The sequence below is a fragment of the Leptonychotes weddellii genome, chromosome 16, assembly GCF_054177405.1.
Source record: "Leptonychotes weddellii isolate Sample4059 chromosome 16, ASM5417740v2, whole genome shotgun sequence".
NCBI lineage: Eukaryota > Metazoa > Chordata > Mammalia > Carnivora > Phocidae > Leptonychotes > Leptonychotes weddellii.
The window spans coordinates 50451782-50470636 of record NC_138384.1 but is presented as its reverse complement, the minus strand read 5'-3'; the positions used below and the strand labels follow the sequence as shown (position 1 = coordinate 50470636).

At 48.4% G+C, this 18855-nt stretch overlaps 1 protein-coding gene and 2 long non-coding RNA genes across 4 annotated transcripts in view; 2 read left to right on the top strand and 1 right to left on the bottom strand.

The window, feature by feature from the left end:
* The first annotated feature begins 6604 nt into the window (after positions 1-6604).
* LOC102737332 (uncharacterized) lies at positions 6605-11179 on the top strand. Of its 2 annotated transcripts, none has more exons than XR_014141105.1 (4): positions 6605-7201; positions 9307-9472; positions 9667-9765; positions 11053-11179. It is a non-coding gene; the product is annotated as an uncharacterized LOC102737332 (long non-coding RNA). The 2 variants fall into 2 exon arrangements; XR_434828.3 differs by having other exon boundaries at positions 6605-7326.
* Positions 9991-18855, bottom strand: part of LOC145717701 (uncharacterized) — a 25511-nt gene continuing 16646 nt past the window's right edge. Inside the window, exon 2 of the long non-coding RNA XR_014141106.1 lies at positions 9991-11331. This is a non-coding gene — a long non-coding RNA (uncharacterized LOC145717701). The remainder of the gene's footprint in view (positions 11332-18855) is intronic.
* The window catches only part of LOC102739849 (uncharacterized), an 11363-nt gene continuing 8700 nt past the window's right edge, over positions 16193-18855 (top strand). Inside the window, exon 1 of the mRNA XM_031018694.2 lies at positions 16193-17374. Within this exon, the coding sequence (XP_030874554.2) occupies positions 17153-17374 (222 nt within the window). The 5' untranslated portion in view covers positions 16193-17152. The remainder of the gene's footprint in view (positions 17375-18855) is intronic.

Sequence of the window (18855 nt, the reverse complement as noted above, 5' to 3'; positions counted from 1 at the left end):
ACTCCGGCATGGCTGTCTCCACGGGGCTTCCCCAGCTAATGAGGTTGGATGTTGTAAGTACCCAATTTGATGTAATTTGTCTTGTTCTACTTTACTGCTTACTATTGTCCTCATCTATGTGCAGATTTCCCTTCTTTCTGTTTCAATTAGATTTTTATAACATCAATAAAGTGCTTTCCCCCTTTGAAATTGGGAGTATGGCTGCTGTGAACCTTGTTTAGCACATCCTCCCCTCGCTCTCTCAAATAATAAATCTTTTTAAAAAAATTAAAAATTAGAATTTTATTGTATGTAAATTAACAATATTGACATAAATGATGCCAGCATTTATAAAATCAGGAGATTCTACATAAAAACCCATACCTCTGTCTTTTCTTGAACATCTGAATTCAGAGTGACTGTGTGTTGATCCATTTCTCTCTTTCTCTATACATTGGGAGGGCCAGACCTACCTCAGTACCAGGTAGAGCTGGAAAGCAACGGTGGCTACTAGTACTAGGTCCATGCTCTCAGGCCAGAGTTACTGCCCTTGTGATGGCCACTGAGCAGAAGACTGAGGGAGGCAATGGGAATTTCAGTTATTTCCTCTTTCCTTCTTTCCCTCCCTCCCTCCTCACTCTCCTTTTTTTCCCTTTCTTCCTTCCTCCCTTTTTCTTTTTCTTTCTTCCTTTCTTTTCTTTTCTTTCTCTTTTTCCTCTTTTCTTTTCTTTCATAAAGTACACTCTAGGGCGCCTGGGTGGCTCAGTTGGTTAAGCGACTGCCTTCGGCTCAGGTCATGATCCTGGAGTCCCTGGATCGAGTCCCGCATCGGGCTCCCTGCTCGGCAGGGAGCCTGCTTCTGCCTCTGACCCTCCCCCCTCTCATGTGCTCTCTCTCTCTCATTCTGTCTCAAATAAATAAAAAAAATCTTTAAAAAAAAAAAAAAAGTACACTCTATTTCCAACATGAGGCCTGAACTCACAATCCCAGTATCAAGAGTCACATGCTCTACTGACCAAGCCAGCCAGGTAACCCAGTTCTTTCCTCTTTATATACACAGGTCTACAGGTCCTGGAAGCTCTGCACACCCCATGCAGCATGACCATAGACAATGGAGCAGGTGAGTCCCTTTTTTTTTTTTAAAAGATTTTATTTATTTATTTGACAGAGAGAGACAGCAAGAGAGGGAACACAAGCAAGGGGAATGGGAGAGGGAGAAGCAGGCTTCCCACCGAGAAGGGAGCCCAATGTCGGACTCGATCCCAGGACCCCGGGGTCATGACCTGAGCTGAAGGCAGACGCTTAACCGACTGAGCCACCCAGGCGCCCCAGGTGAGTCCCGTTAAACAGATTATGTCCCCTCTAGTTTTTCAGGGACCCTCATCTCTCTGTAACTTCATGGTGCCCCCCTTTTTAAAAAGATCATTTATTTCTTTATTTGAGAGAAAAAGAGAGAGAGCACAAGCTTGGGGCACAGGGAGAGGGAGAAGCATACTCCCCACTGAGCAGGGAGTCCGATGTGGAGCTTGATCCCAGGATCATGATCTGAGCCGAAGGCAGATGCTTAACTGACTGAGCCACCCAGGCGTCCCTTCATGGTGTTTCTTTATTCACATATCTCAGCACCTGGCCCATGCAGGTCTTATACTGTGATACCTGCACATAGGGGTCCATCCTCCCAGGGTTATGGGTCCTGGTCATGTCCCAGAAGTCAGCTTCTCCTCAACACTTCTGAGGAAATGAGAAATGCTCTAACAAGGAACCCACTTCTTTCTCATTTCTGACAATGGATCAACTACCCCCTTTCTCACAAAGAGCTCCAGGTTCCTAAGTCACTCTGACCTAAGGTCACAAGTTTCAGCTTGTAGTGCTCTTCATATAGGAGGCCTAGGGGCAGTAATACAATAATGTCACAACTGGAGAGGCATGCACTGCAATCCGCAGTTCCCCCTGAGGCAGATGTTATGGGGACCCCCAACAACACTTGCTCATTTTCATGTTGGCAGATCTCAATATCTCAACCTCTTCCTCATGATAAATAAAGCAATAGAGATTTTATTTTTTAAGTCATCTCTATACCCAGTGTGGAGCTTGAACTCACAACTCCAAGATCAAGAGTTACATTCTCTACTAACTGAGCCAGCCAGGCACCCGAGCAATGGAGATTTAAAATGATTTTTAAAAATAAGGCATTTATGGGACGGCTGGGTGGCTCAGTCCTTTAAGCGTCTGCCTTTGGCTCAGGTCATGATCCCAGGGTCCTGGGATTGAGTCCCGCAGTGCGCTCCTTCCTCAGCAGGGACCCTGCTTCGCCCTCTGCCTGCTGTTCTCCCCTGCTTGTGCTGACAAACAAATAAATATTTTAAAAAATTAAAAATAAGGCATTTATTATCAGTCAAGAGTAGTCTGAGAAAGCTGGTTTGGGGGTGCCTGGGTGGCTCAGTCGTTAAGCATCTGCCTTCGGCTCAGGTCATGATCCCAGGGTCCTGGGATCGAGCCCTGCATCAGGCTCCCTGCTCAGTGGGGAGCCTACTTCTTCCTCTCCCACTCCCCCTGCTTGTGTTCCCTCTCTCGCTGTTGTCTCTGTCAAATAAATAAATAAAATCTTAAAAAAAAAAAAAAAGCCTCTGACTCTTGATCTCAGTTCAGGTTTTGATCTCAGGGTCCTAAGTTCAAGCCCCACATTGGGCTCCACACTAGGCATGGAGTCTACTAGAAAGAAAAAAGAAGAGAAGAGAAAGAAAGGAAGAGGAAGGAAAAAGGAAAGTTGGTTTGAATGTTAACTCAGGGGATCATGAAATTCATCACGGTATTACACACGGAGTTGACATCTATGAAGAAAGGAAACTTTCCCCAGAATCCCTCCAGAGACTCCTCAGGTCTCCTTGTCCAGAGCTGACATGTGTCCATGCCTAACACAATCATGGATGATAGATATGAAACCCCACACCAGCTCAGGACAAGTGGGATTCCCTCCAGGGGAGTTCAGTTTCAGACTTTCCTGAGCAACACAGGCATGACTGCAGCACAGTCCAGGCGTCACAGATCCTGCTTGTCCAAATCCTGGCAGATCACAGACACAACACAACCAGACAACAGAGGCTTTCCTGCTGCATTAAAGAGTCTGACTCCATTTCTGATGCTTGACTGCTGACTTCTTTCTAAACCTCATCTTCTCTTTCCCTTTTGGCTCCTTATATGGACAGGTTGACAGGCAAGTTTGCATGCTCCTTCTCCTTTGGCACCTTAAATGTCACAAATCTCCAGCCTTCCTAAGGTTAGACATGTGGCCAAAGGCTTTCCCACATTTGCTACACTCAGGGCCTTCCACCAGCTTGAACCTTCTGCTGCTGATTTAGAGTATAACTTTGGCAGAAAGCTTTTCTGCACTCCATGCACTTGTAAGGCCTTTTCCCAGAGTGAATTTTCTGATGCTTTTTCAGTTTACAGGTGTGGCTAAAGGTCTTCCTACTCTCCTGACTTACATAGGATATTTCTCTAGTGTGAATTTTTTGGTGACTAACAAGCACTGATTTCTCCTTGCAGACATCTCTATTTGGTGGACATCTACATAGCCTCTCTTCAGGGTGAGTCAGGTGGCTAAGGAGGGTGGAGCTCTTCAGGAAGTCTGTCCCCCAGTTGCTGCACTTGAAGGGCTTCTCTGCAGTGTGGACTTTGGGAACTGCCCAATATTGGGCTGGGTGGGAAGGCCTTCCTGAGCTTGGTGCTCCTTAACGGCTTCCTATTACTGCGGGTGGGTGGGTGTTAGGTCATGGCTGTCTAGGACATCCTTACATGTGCACAGCTTTTCTGTAGTATGCGCTCATCACAGGTGGGAGGTTTCTCTCCATACTGAAGTCAACTGGGGGGTATAGCTCAGGGGTAGAGCATTTGACTGCATACTGAAGTCAACTGTTTCAGTTGAAGGTTTAAGTGGAACCAGAATTCTCTCCTGCATGCCCCACACGTGTGCAGTTTCTGCCCAGGTCTGTTTCCATGCTTCTCCAGGGACAAAGTCTCTGAAGACTTAACCACCTGGGTTATAGGGGTGGTGGACCTTCTGGCTAGAAGGACCAGCACTGGGAGTCCAGACCTGTGATACGATTTTTCTAGAAATATCTTATTCCAACAGTGCCTCCTTATCTTCCCTTCCACATGAATTACCTGAAAATAGGGAAATGCCCTTTCTGTAGGTCATGGTACGTGGGTGAGGATGGATCCATCATTAAGTGGGGGCCAGGATCAGGGGGAAAAGAGCAAGTCCTGTTGGTACAGGCTCTGGCCAGACCAGTGCAAAATATCTCAACAGGGTCAAAGATTCAATGCGGCTGGCAGGATCTGCTGCTCACCCTCTGCAAACACAATGCAGCAGGGATGCTGGGACAGGCAAATGCTGCACAGAAAGAGCCCAGACACGGATGTAACATCCAGTCACTTCTTAGGATTAGGCTTCCAAGGATTATTTACCAATACATGAACATATCCTAACAGCTAAATAGAAGCTAACACTGGAGGACCCAGCATAGGGACAGTAGTTACAAAATGAAACTTGAGGAAGGAGAGGTAGGAACTAGACATCAGGAAGAGAAGGCAAGAGGACGGAATGTTCCAAAAGGTGTAAGAAGTTGGACTGAGGTTGGGACAATGACTTTGGCAACAGGACAGTGATGTGGTACAGGACCACGGCCAGCCACAATTCAACCTAGACCAGGCCTCAGCCCATACCTGAATTTCACTCAGCAAGGCCCACCTGTTCTGGGACTCTGTTGTAATGGCTAGAATTGCATCTTCCCAGCTAGATATCCAGGACTCCATGTCATGCTCTGGCAAAATGACGTTGTGGGATGGAGTGGCCACGAGTCCTGTGGAGGACAGGGCAGGTAAAGGGGCCTGCCCTGACTGTTGACCTTTCTGCGGAAGTCAAGAAGCTGGCTTCATCTTTATCATTAGTGAGGAGGAAGCAGGAAGGATGTCACAAAATGAAACTTTGAGAGGGGTTTTTCAGGAATAGCCAGGGGCTGCCCCTGGCCCTTTGTTCGATCTATCCCTTGCAAGCAATGACAACAGGACCCCCAGAGACTGGCAGTGGCAATTCTAAGGAAGTATCTGCTGGAGAAAGAAAGCAGAATCCATGGCACAGAGAGACTCTGTTATGGAGCCAAACCCAATGGCTTGTTGGAAAGATGGAGAGAACCTTGACCTTTCTTTCCAAGCCATCACAAACCTGGGGCAGCAAAGGTGCAGTGGCTCAGGGAGAGCACAAGTGAGTGCCCACAACTCTGAAAAAGAACACGTAAAGAGAGGCAGGAGATTCACTCAGTAAGGCTGTGAACGTGAAGTCATCCAACATCACATCCTGGTACAGGATCCTCTGGGCCAGTGAAGAGTCTCCACTCCTCCTGAGAGGTACATGGCCACATCCTTGGGTCACCAGGCCTTGCAGTGAGGGAGACAGCTGATCCTGCAGGGCACATGAGTGGATATCTTCGAGCCCCAGGCTCCTTGCTCTCTCCCCTGGCAACCCTCTCCCCTATAACACCTCTCAGACATAACTCCTAACTCCTCAGAAGGAACGCTAGTCTACCAACATCAGGGCCTTCTCCTTCTCCCAAGACCCACTGGCCACTGCATTGCAGCTGCTGCATCATAAAGTAGGAGGGGAACCTCCAATGGCACTCGGGGCTAGGGGCTGCCCCTGGCCCTTTGTTCAAGGCCTTCCCCACCTGTCACTGTCCTCTGCTCCACCTCTCAGCTACAAACACCTGGATTCCCAAATACCCGTGGCTCTCTTACAGCTCTGCCTTTGCTTGTCTTAACCCCTTACGAGGTGTGTCCTACCTGTTCCACCACAGGATGTTCCTTCAGGCCCCACTAGCTCCACTATCACTGTGGATAACGCATCCTAACCCCTGCACTTGCAGTAGATTGAACCATCATTCTATAGCAGCATGCCTACAAGGCCTGCAGTCCCACTGTGGAGCCTCAGGAGTGTGCAGAACCTCCCTGGACCCTTCCCTGTCACATGCTCTCACAATCTGTCCTCCCTGGGTCCACCATCTTCCAAGTCTGACCCAGAGCTACCTCCCTGGTCTAGGGCTCATTACATGCCTGGACTATTGCTGAAGCCTCCTCTCTGGCCGCCCTGCTTTCGCCCTGGCCCCTCAGTCTGTTCACACACCAGCCAAAGAAACCAGTTAACAGCAGAGTAAGAATAAAGGGCCAGCGTTTAGTCTCCTTAAAGAAAGCCTAAGCTGCAGCCTGAATTCTCCTATCAGGTTCTCTTTCCTCACAAGATGTAAGAAGGATTGGGGGTCCCTGATGGCTCCCAGTTCAAGCTCACAAACAAGCCTCTGCAAGTCTCGGTCTCCAAGCATGAAAAACCCTTTCAAGCCCCTCCCCCTTTTTTTGGCAGCACACTGACCAGTAATGTGGGACACAAAGGCACAAAATGAGAGTGACTCCCATCATCCCAGACAAAGAAATGGAAACGGCAGGAATCCCACGGCACACTCACTCATTCACTAACGTCGGGGCTCCAGGAGCTTGGGGTTAGGGGTACTGCCCGGCTTCTGTAAGCAGGACCCTTCACTCTCCAAAGACTTCCGGTAGCGCCGCTGTTCCCATGGTAACCCGCTAGGGTCCGAGGAGAAGCCGCGGCGCGCCCGTTAGGAATGGACCGCTGCGGGCAGCCAGCCAGCCCTCCGAGCCTCGGTCTCCCGCTCAGTAGGGTGGAAGCACGCCCAAGGCGCCTCTCCTGGTCAGGTCACCGGCTTGGACGGGCTCTAGCGGAAGTCCCGGCGGACATCCCCGACGGCGGTCCGTTCTATTTCCGAGAAAACGAGGCTCGAGGAGTTGGGGATGGTAGCTCGTAGGCCCCGCCCGCAGGCGCAGAGGCCCAGAAAAGAGCCGTCCCCACCTTCCACACTTCGAGCACCTCGAGCCCTGGAGGCTGACGCCCTGTAGTTTCCAGAACGCATCCCCAACCCAGGTTTCAGGGCCTTCGAACCGGCGCACTGCAAGTCAAGAGAAAAACCTCAGGGCGACGCCGGAAGTTCCGCCCTTGCCCGGCGCGGTGCGCACGGATATGCCCCGCGCAGCGCAGCGTCTTCTGGGTAGTGTGGTTCACACCGTAAATCCTATTTCCGCGGGGACCGAGGTTCCGTGTCACCATGACAAAGACCAAGCGGCACCGCGAGGGATGTCGGGAATTGAGGTCCGGCGGGTAGGTTGACCTAAGGCACGTCTGAGGCTCGCCAGAGGCATTGTCAGAAAGGACCAGGCCCTAGGCCAGACTGGGCCCACTGCGCCGGGTCCCCGTCCGAGACAGCGCTGGTGGACTTGGCATGGGTAAGGGAAGGTCTCCCAAGCTCCGCCTAACGGGATTCCAAGCTCCAGTGTCCTAAAAGCGAAACTGAGGGCGTCCTGCCTGGGGTCATCTTTTTCCCTCCAGGCTGGGACAGTGGGTGTGCGCACCCCATTTTTAGCGGTCTTGGAATGAAGCATGGAAGTTGTTCCAGGCAGAGGGACCTGCATGTGCAAAGCCTTGGAGGCCATCCAGACAGGAAGGCATTAGGGAAACTTGAAGTCCATTACTTCTGGTGGGACCAGAAAGCTCCAGGGGAGGTTTCATGCTAGGCCTTTATTCTGAGGGCCCCAGAAGCTGAGAAGATCTGTGAACAGAGGAGGGACCTGATCTAATTTGAGCAGTATACCTTTAGTTTCCATGTGCAGAAGTGATGGGGGACCAGATGAAGGTGGAGGTGGGTGAGGACAGAGGAAGGAGGCACTTGCAATTATGGAGGCAAGCGATGGTGGCAGCATGGACTAGGGTGGTGGTGGCAAAAGATGTAGGAGAAGTAGTCAGATTCTGGATCTCTTCTGCAGGCAGAGCCATCAGGATTTGCTGATGGATCAAAGAGGGGTGAGAAAGAGATGAGAGGTCCAGAAGGACTCCAGGTTTTTAGCCTGAGCAGTTGAAAGAATGGAACTGCCTTCCAGAGAAATGGGAAAGGGGAAAGAGGAGCAGGTCCCAAAGGAAAAGCAGGAGTTGGGATTGTGTCTGAGTTGCCTGGAGACATCTGAGTGGAAAGGTGATGTGGGCAAGACTCAGAGATCTGGCGTTCTTTTTTTTTTTTTTTTAAGATTTCATTCATTTATTTGACAGAGAGAGACACAGCGAGAGCAGGAACACAAGCGGGGGAGTGGGAGAGGGAGAAGCAGGCTTCCCGCGGAGCAGGGACCTTGACGCGGGGCTCGATCCCAGGACCCTGGGATCATGACCTGAGCCAAAGGCAGACGCTTAACAACTGAGCCACCCAGGTGCCCCGGATCTGGTGTTCTTGAGAAAGGTCTGGCTGGAAGTGTCCAAGGAGTGATGGGCTGAGGGCTTGGGCCAGGGTAAGGCCTGGGGACCAGATTTAGGAAGTAGGATCTAAGGGCCTTGGTTACAGATGACCACTGGATGGAGGGAAGGGACAGTGAGGTTAGGACTGGAAAGCTAAGTGAAGTTGGGCCCAGAATGGAGATTAAGGGTAATGATCACAGATGCAGTTGGAAGGAGGCTTGGCTTCACATAGATTTGCGGATACCAATTGCCTTTTGCCTACAATCCCTGTGGCTGCTATGTGCAGAGGGATCTCTAAGAAGCCTGGGGAAAAAAAAAAAAAACATTGGAACAGATGAGGCAGGGCCCCAGGATTTGATAGAAAGACTGTCCAAAACCTATTAGGGCCAGCATAGGAGGCCCAGCATGGAATCAAGCCCTAGTGTGTCTCAGATGTGGAGTCCTGGGGGAAATCATTGAGTGTACTGGGGAGAGATTCCAGGGGGAGTATCAGGGAGGTGGCTGTTAAGACAAGAACTAGAGGCCTGGATCACACACCCAGAACTTACACCATAGTCAACTGCCCACATGCCGTTGTTGCAGGGTTTGGTGACCTTTGATGACATTGCTGTGGCTTCTCTCAGGAGGAGTAGGGGCCCTTGAGGGGCCAGAGGGGCCTGGTCCATGATGTGACTCTAAGGACATTCTTGGGTTCCCTGTGGGGGTGTTTTTGGACTTGGGGCTGGGCACCAGGCTTCGCTTGCTGACCATGATCTTGTTGGTAAATGTCTTTCCAACTCTGTCCAGTGGGTCTGCCTCTTGAGCCCATTGGGACCAAGGCCCTTCTGCATCTGGGTTTTACTCCCCTGACTCCAGTAGGAGGTTCCAGAGACTGTTCCTTGCCAAGCACTCCACACTTTTATGGTCATTGTTTAATGTATAATGTTATTTTTGCAAAACTTTTCTTGGATGTTTTATCTTGTGAGGTTCCATTTTATTTCCAGTCACATCTGTCATGCTTGCCCTGTGACCTGTTGTGGAACTCCAGTAGGGGTACTGGACTCCTGTGTGGTCATCCAGCTGGAACATTGCAAGGAGCCCTAGCTGCTCACCTGGGTTGATATGACTCCACCATGGCAGGTTCCTGCAGGCATACAGAGTGTGAGCTAGGTATGGGAATGACTTCGGGTCTGGGTTAGGCTGGTGCTTGACCAGTGCCTCTAAGGCCAAAGCTGTGTCTCATTCCTACCATCTTCTAGACCCAAACTGCCTCTCATTTGACTCCTGAGCATTAGCTGTCTCCCACCCTCCTCGAGCCGAGCCTCCACATCTGACCCATTCTACTTTCCCACTGTTGCTTTCAGGTCCTTCAATTCAGCTTCTCCTTCCTGGTCAGCATAATCAAGCCTTCCCCCCACCCCCTCCCGCCTTTTCAAGATGCTCACAACTGAATCCCTGAATCTGTGAGTATGTTACTTTATTTGGCAAGAGAGATGTCACACACACAAAAGAAGATGTTACAGATGTGATTAGATTAAGGATCTGAGAATGGGGATATTATTGTGGACTATTCAGGTGGGCCCTAAATGGAATCACAAGCATTCTTATAAGAGAGAAGCAAGAAGGTCAAAGGAAATCCAACACCTTTTCATGACAAAAACTCTCAGAGAACTAGCAATATAAGGAAATTTCTTCAACATGATAAAGGGCATCTGTGAAAAATCTGTAGCTAACATTATACTTAATTGTGAAAGACAGAAAGCTTACCCACTAAGATAAGGAATGAGGCAAGGATGCTCACTTTCATCACTGCTATTTGATGTTGTACTGGAAGTTCTTGCCAGAGAAATCAGGTAAGAAACAGAAATAAACGGCATCCTGATTGGAAAGGAGGAAGTAAAACTATCTCTATACACAAATGATGTGAAAATCCCAAAGAATCCATAAGAAAGCTACTGGAGCTAATAAACAAATTTAGCAAAGTTGTAGGGTACAGGATCAACACATAAAAATCTGTGTGTTCTCCTATATACCAGCAATGTACAATCTGAAAAGGAAATTAAGAAAGCTATATTTACAATAACATCTAAAAGAATAAAATAGCTATAAGAATACATTGAAGCGGGCGCCTGGGTGGCTCAGTTGGTTAAGCGACTGCCTTCGGCTCAGGTCATGATCCCGGAGTCCTGGGATTGAGTCCCGCATCGGGCTCCCTGCTCAGCGGGGAGTCTGCTTCTCCCTCTGCCCCTCCCCCCTCTCATGCTCCCTCTATCTCATTCTCTCTCTCAAATAAATAAATAAAATCTTTAAAAAAAAAAAAATACATTGAAGCAAAGAGATGAAATACGTGTACACTGAAAACTAGAAAACATTACTGAGAGAAACTAAAAATAAAATAAAATAAATAAATAAAATTAAAAAAAAATAAATAAGTGGAAAGTCATCCCATGTTAATGGATAGGTAGACTTAATGTTGTTAAAATGTCAACGCTAGGGCGCCTGGGTGGCTCAGTTGGTTAAGCGACTGCCTTCGGCTCAGGTCATGATCCTGGAGTCCCTGGATCGAGTCCCGCATCAGGCTCCCTGCTCGGCGGGGAGTCTGCTTCTCCCTCTGACCCTCCCCCCTCTCATGTGCTTGCTCTCTCTCATTCTCTCTCTCTCAAATAAATAAATAAAATCTTTAAAAAAAAAAAATGTCAATGCTACCCAAAACTACAGATTCAATGCAATCCTCATCAAAATTCCAACAGCCTTCTTTTGCAGAAATGAAAAAAGCTGATCCTCAAATTCATATGAAACTGCAAAGGGACCCAAACAGCCAAAACAAACCTGAAAAAGAACAAAGTTGGAGCGGGGCACCTGGGTGGCTCAGTCGCTGGGCGTCTGCCTTCGGCTCGGGTCATGATCCCAGGGTCCTGGGGGATGGAGCCCCACGTCGGGCTCCCTGCTCCGCGGGAAGCCTGCTTCTCCCTCTCCCCCTGCTTGTGTTCTGTCTCTCGCTGTGTCTCTCTCTGTCAAATAAATAAAATCTTAAAAAAAAAAAAAAAGAAAAAGAAAGTTGGAGCACTCACACTTTCTGATTTCAAAACTTACCACAAAGCTGTAGTAATCAAAACAGTGTGATAGTGGCATACAGATAGACATATACACCAATGGAATAGACTTGAAAATCCAGAAATAAACCTATACAAAACCTATACAACTATAGCTAATTGATTTTTTACAAGGGTGTCAATGCCATCCAATTGGTATTGAATCTTCAAAAGATGGTGCTGAGACAACTGGATATCCTCATGCAAAATAATGAAGTTGTACCCCTAACTCACACCATATACAAAAAATTAACTAGGGGCGCCTGGGTGGCTCAGTCAGTTAAGCATCTGCCTTTGGCTCGGGTCATGATCCTGGGGTCCTGGGATTGAGCCCCGCGTTGGGCTCCCTGCTTAGCAGGGAGCCTGCTTCTTCCTCTCCCCCCTGCTCATGCTCTCTCTCACACTCCCTCTCCAATAAATAAAATCATTAAAAAAAGTTTTAAAAACAAAAAATTAACTCAAAATGAATCAACAACATAAATATAAGAGCTAAAACCATAAAATTCTTAGAAGAAAACATAAGGATAAATCTCAGTGACCTTTGATACGACCTTGGATTTGTGACACCAAAAGGTAAGTAACAAAATTTTAAAGAATAGATACACTGGGGGCACCTGGGTGGCTTAGTTGGTTAAGTGTCTGACTCTTGATTTTGGAGTAGGTCATGATCTCAGAGTTGTGAGATCGAGCCCCGTGTCAGGCTCTACACTGGGCGGAGAGACTGCTTAAGATTCTCTCTCTCCCTCTCCCTCTGTCCCTCCCCCTCCCTCTCTAAAATAAATTTTAAAAAAGATAAATTGGACTTCATCAAAATTTAAAATGTTTGTACATCAAAGGGTATTCATTACAAACACACTGAAAAACCAACCAATAGAATAGGAGAATATACTGGCAAATCATATATCTGATAAGGCTTACTATCCAGAATACATAAAGAACTTAATAACAAAAAGATAAACAACCCAATTAAAAAATGGACAAAGAACTTGAACAGACATTTCTCTAAACAAGATACTCATATGGCCAATAAGCACATGAAAAGATGCTCGACTCATTAGTCATTAGAGGAATGCAAATCAAAACATGAGATACCATTTCAAACCTACTAGGATTGCTATCATGAAAAAAGAAAAAGAAAAAGAATGGTTAGAATGTGGAAAAATGGGAACCTCATATGCTGCTGGATGGAATGTAAAATGGTGCAGCCATTATGGAAAATAGTTTGGCAGCTTCTCAAAAAGTTAAAGATAGAATTACCATATCACCCAGCAGTTTCACTCCTAGATACATACCCAAAGATTTGAAAACAGGGACTCAAAACAGATATTTGTATGCCAGTGTTCATTGCTCATTACTAAAAAGGTAGAAGCAACCCAAGAGTCCATGAGCAGATGAATGGACAAAATGTATCATGTGCATACAATGGGATACTGTTCACCTGTTAAAAGAATGAAGTACTGATAAGTGTTACAACATGGATGAACCTTGAAAACATAATGCTAAGTGAAATAATCCAGACACAAAAGGACAAGAGTAGTTAAATCAAATCACTAGAATAGGCAAATTCATAGGGGTAGATAGTAGATTAGAAATTACCAGGGGCCAGGGCAGGGGGGGATGGGGAGTTATTGTTTAATGGGTACAGAGTTGCTCTTTGGGTGATGGAAAACTTTTGGAAATAGGTAGTGGTGATGGTTTTAGAACATTATGAATGTAATTAACGTCATGGGATTGTACAATTAAAAATGGTTAAAATGACAAATATTGTGTTATATATATTTAACCACAATTTAAAAAAATAGTAGTAATTATAATTTGAAATTACTTCCCCCTAAAAAAAAAAAAAAGTTTTAGGTTCCTCTGCTATCTGAAAATTAAATGTCAGTGAAAAACCACATTTTTGTGGAACAAGAAAGTCAAAAGAGGAAGTAGGAGATGCAGCAACAGAAGCAAGAGGTTGTAGTGATTTTTTTTTTAATATTTTATTTATTTATTCGACAGAGAGAGAGAGCAAGAGAGGGGACACAAGCAGGGGGAGTGGGAGAGGGAGAAGCAGGCTTCCTGCTGAGCAGGGAGCCCGATTCTGGGCTTGATCCCAGGACCCTGGGACCATGACCTGAGCCAAAGGCAGACGCTTAACGACTGAGCCACCCAGGCGCCACCCCCCCTTTTTAAAAAAATATTTTATTTATTTATTTGACAGAGAGAGAGAGCAAGAGAGGGGACACAAGGAGGGGGAGTGGGAGAGGGAGAAGAGGTTGGAGTGATTGTGAGGAAGGAAGTCAAGAGCCAAGGAATGCATTCTTCCTCAAAGAGCTGGAAAAGGTAATGAACAGATTCTCTCCTAATAGCCTCAGAAGAAAACAGTATGGTAACACCTTGATTTTAGCCCAGCTAAGTTACTTTCACACTTCTGGCCTCTAGAACTGGAAGAGTAAATTTCTGTTGTTTTAAGCCACTCGGTTGGTTTATGGTAATTTGTTATGGCAGCAATAGGAAACTAGCACATTCCCTGCGTAGCTCACGTATCCTGAAATGTAGGATTTTAGAGGTGGGTGGGCATTTGTCCCCTCTGGGGATTTGGAGCCCTGGTATTACCAGCTTTCCACCCAGTTTGGCACTCCTGTCACTAGCACTGAGGCCTGAGAGAATCCCATTTGCAGACAGGCTAGTGGGAGAAGCTGCCTCTCCTTTGCATGCACCTATCCTGTGGATTTGTCCATGGGCAGGCACCCCTGTGCTGTGGCCTGGCTGGGCTCCCTTCTCACCCAAATATCAGTTTCTTTGCCCTGCCCTGGAGCCCATGGAATCATTCCTGAGTGTGCCAGACACACACTTGTGAAGAAGTACCCAACCCATGCCAAGGTCATCATGAAGCATGGAGTGGAGGAGGGGGTGCTATCTGAGCGGAGTTTATCTGTACCACTGGGGTCACAGGCTAGGACCACCAGGCAGCCCTGAAAGCTGGAAAGCCTACCTCAGTGACACGCATGCACATGTCTTCAAAGACACCTGGCTACACACCAGGGAAGCACCCTGGATGGAAGCCATGACATGGGTGACATGGGGAGAGGCTCCTAGTTCAGCTTGAGCCTCCACCAGTACTGGAAGCATCACAGTGGAAAGAAATGCTGCAGAAGGGGCGTGGGTGGGCCTCTTCTGATCCCAGCTTGCAGTGCCCACTCATGGAGCTGCCCTTTCCCTGCAGAGCATGGAGGTAAGTCCTCCTGACAGATACGACCTTTCAGCAGGACCCCTCCTCTGACAGGGAGAAGCCATGGGGCCCTAAGTGTATAATGACCAGGAACTGACTTGCTCTGGCCAAGGAGACCTGCAGTGTGTCTATTGGCAGCTCAGGGAAAGCTGCCCAGCTTCATGGATGTGGCTAGGTCTGCACATGGCACCTGTAATGTTCTAAGGACCACTCCCTTTCTTACCTCAGACTGCTCTGGACTGTGTGAGAATAAAGACCAGGTTAATTATATCACCTTAAAGCTAGGGGTATGGCTGGGGAGGCAGGGAATAGAAATGAGTCACTGCCAGCATGCAGTGGTTCTCAGTGATGATAGCAACATCTGCTTCTGAGGACACAGTGGGAGGGCAGGGGGTGACACTCTGTGGCAGTGACCTTGCCTGCTGGGTTCTGGTCTCTCCATTCCCTATGATCTATACCCTGTCATTCTCACTGTAGGTCTTATGGTGGTGAGCCTGCCTACAGGGATCTGTTTTTTTCTGGACAGGCATAGAAAGATGGCTTCATCTTAATTCTCTCAATCTCTACTGCCTCCCTGTTCCACTGTTTATAAAATATTTTATTTAGTTATGAGAGAGAGTGCGCTCGTGCAAGCAGGGAGAAGGGTGGAAGGACACAGGGGGAGGGAGTGGGAAAGGGAGAGAGAATCTTGAGCAGACTCCACGCTGAGCACGGAGCTCGATGTGGGGCTCGATCGCATGACCCCAAGATCATGACCTGAGCTGAAACCAAGAGGCAGATGCTTAACTCGCTGAATCACCCAGGTGCCCCCTCCCTGTTCCACTTTTAAGGACCTTTGTTATTACACTGTCCACCCACCCGCCACCTCAGATAATCCAGAATAATCTCCACATCTCAAGGTCAGCTGATTATCAACTTAATTCCATCTACCATTTAAGTTCCACCTTGCCATGTAATATAACTTATTTACATGTTCTGGAGATAAAGACCTGGACATCTTTAGGGTCATTATATTCTGCCTACCACAGTATAAGAATACACTTTTTAAAAAGTTTGAACATTACCTATATGGCTACTTGCTAGGTCAAGGATGAGTGCATTTTATTTTTTTTTATTTTTTATTTTTATTTATTTATTTCTTTAAAGATTTTATTTATTTACTTGACAGAGAGAGATAGCGACAGCAGGAACACAAGCAGGGGGAGTGGGAGAGGGAGAAGCAGGCTTCCCACAGAGCAGGGAGCCCGATGTGGGACTCGATCCCAGGACCCTGGGATCATGACCTGAGCCGAAGGCAGACGCTTAACGACTGAGCCACCCAGGCGCCCCAAGGGTGAGTGCATTTTATATTTTGATAGATGTCAACAATGATTCTCTAGAGAGGTATTTCCAATTTACCCTCCCCTGGCAGTGCTGTGAGAGCCTTGGGATGATGATGATGATGACAACAATAGCTCTCTTATTTATTTAGTAGTGTTAACCTTAAAAATAAAACAGTTACTTTATTTTTTTTTAAATTTTATTTATTTATTTGACAGAGAGAGACACAGCGAGAGAGGGAACACAAGCAGGGGGAGTGGCAGAGGGAGAAGCAGGCTTCCCGCAGAGCAGAGAGCCCAATGCAGGGCTCGATCCCAGGACCCTGGGATCATGACCTGAGCCGAAGGCAGACGCTCAACGACTGAGCCACCCAGGCGCACCAAAACAGTTACTTTACCAGCAAAAATCGGTTTAATTGGGAATAGGTGAGAATTACAATTCTGGACATGCAAGCTACAGCAAAACTGTAGGCAAGTCTAACAAAGGAGACGAACGTTATTTTATGGAGAGGAAGGAGGAAGTTAGGAGGGGCTGTTCTGAAGGAAAGTCCATTGGAGAAGAGTTCAGGGTGATTAGTTTCTCACTGGCTGAGTTGCAGGGCCCATTCATTTCTTGTAGAAGATGCAATGTACATCTTTTCCTGTTGGGGCCTGTAATTGAGGATTTCTTTCCTGTTGAAGATTCTTCTGTTGGTAATTCTTGACTTCCAGTGGTACCAAGTGAGAGCTCCCCCTTTCACTCCATTTTAGTGAGGTTCTCCTTTACTAAGTTTCACAGCACTGTGTACCTGGCCCTGTGCTAAACACTTTTCATGAGGAAAGTTGTAGTATTTATCAAATTTCATTACTGGATTTTGAGTTAGAGCTTATTCTGGGAGAGCATCAGAATCCCCAAGAGGGACAAGGCACAGAACGTTCAGGCTCATCCCAGAGTTTCTGATGGGGGAAAATGCAGACGTGAAGCTGCTCCCCAGGGGCCCCCTCAGGGCTGGTCCCTCTACTCCAGAATGCGGGTCACCCGCATCTCTGAGGGAGGAGATCTGGAGTAGCCCCTAAGAGGAAGCTAAAACACACCACTGCCATTCTTAATCTCGGGCTCCATTTCCCAGTACCCCTTGCGGTGCCACTTGGGCGTTGCCAAGGGGAACTTGCTGGCGCCCCCGGCCCGGCCTATGCGGGGCAGAAACTACATCGACCAGAAGGCTACGGGGAATGGCGGCGACCTATGAGCCAATCACAGCACAGAAGAGCTATTTCCTCCGGCTCCCGGGCTTCCGGCGTTTCCCTTGTGGACGTTCATTTTGCTCTTGACAGGTCGTTAAATAGCGCCCTTGGGGACCTGAGCTCTGGGTCGGGGCCGCTTTCCAGGCGCCTCCTTGGGACCCAGCCGGGGAGGACACTAAGGAGGATGAGATCAACTGCCGCGCTTCGTACCAGCCGATCTCCTGTAAGGGGGTTGTCCTCTTCCTCAGCACTCGCCCTCCGTCCCCTTTGACTGAGGCGCCGATTGCGACCGGCGGCGGGCGGGCACCTGGCCCAGTGGAGGTGTAGGGATCGGCTGAGCACTCAGGGCCTGCCCGGGTCCGATGGCGGCGGCGGCGGCGGGGATGGTGGACCCGGCGCGGGTGAGTGGAGGGCGCCCGCCGCCCTCACTCACGGGATCCCCATGCACATGGTCCGGGGTCCACGACAGAGGGAAGTGGGGAGTCCCTGCACTCTTTTCCTCCACCTTCACTTCTCTTCCTTTGCTGCTGGGACCCTAGCATCACCCAAGCCTGAGGTCCTGAGTCCTAGCCAGAGGTTATGTGGGAAGTTTCACAATTCTGGAATCCAGTGGGACAAGACGTGGAAAGCTGTTGCAGGCATAGGGACCGGGATGTGCAAATGCTTAGAGAGGAGGCTGAGCTGGGGGTATTCAGGGAACTACAGGTCTCCGTTATGTCTGGTGGGCAGGAATCAGGCCTGGAATGGCATCCTGGGGAGCTTGGCCTGAGGGTGGTGGGAGCCATGGAAGGTTTGGAGTAGAGGAGAAAGGTGATCTGACTCAGGTGTTCACAGGCTCCCTTTGGCTGCAGAGTGGAAAAGAGAGGTAGGGTGGGGTAGGGGGTGAGGCTGAGGGGGCAGAAAGGGAGGCCGGTAAGGATGCTCTTTTACTAGATCAGGTGGGTGATGGTGTCTTGGCCTGAGTGGTGACTTCAGTTGGGAGAAGTGGTTGGATTCTGGATCTGTCTTTTAAGCCAGCCAGATTTTATGATGTGCAGAGAAGTGGAAGAGGCAGGGATATCTCCATGGATTTTGGCCTCAGTTAGTAGAAGGTGGAATTGAAGTGCATCGACTGAGATGGGGAGGTTGCTGGGTCGAACAGGTTTCAGAGAAGATCGCGAGGCTGATTTTGACCCTGTCGAGGCTGAGATGTCCTAAAGACTTAGAGTTGGAGGTACTGAATGGGCAGCTGGACATGCAGGTCTAAGTTATGCTGAGGAATTCCGCTTGGAGACATCCAGTCAGCAGTAGTCAGCGTGTGAGCTGAGGTGGAGCTCTGGCTCAGATTGGAGAGGAGACATCTTCAGCTTATGGTGAAGGATGTCCTACAGGGGCAGCTGAGGACTGGGTGGCTGGCCTGGGTATTGGGCAGGGTTGGTGGGTGTCACAAGGTCAGATGAAGGGAGGAGGAGCCGTGAGAGAAGGTGTGTGTGAGAGGAGGGTCCAGAGAGTGACCAAGATCCCTGGGACAGAGGCTGAGGCATACTGGAGATGCAAGTAGCATGACAGCGGAATTGAGGCTCCTGTTTAGTCATCTCTCTATGGGCTCACCAGCATTTCTTGGCCACCCTCTGTGGGGCCTGAGGGTTTCAGTCAGGATGGCAGATTAGCTCAGTGGCAGTCAGCTGGGAGTGTTCCAGGCCTGAAGTGGGAGGTGGTGGGGCT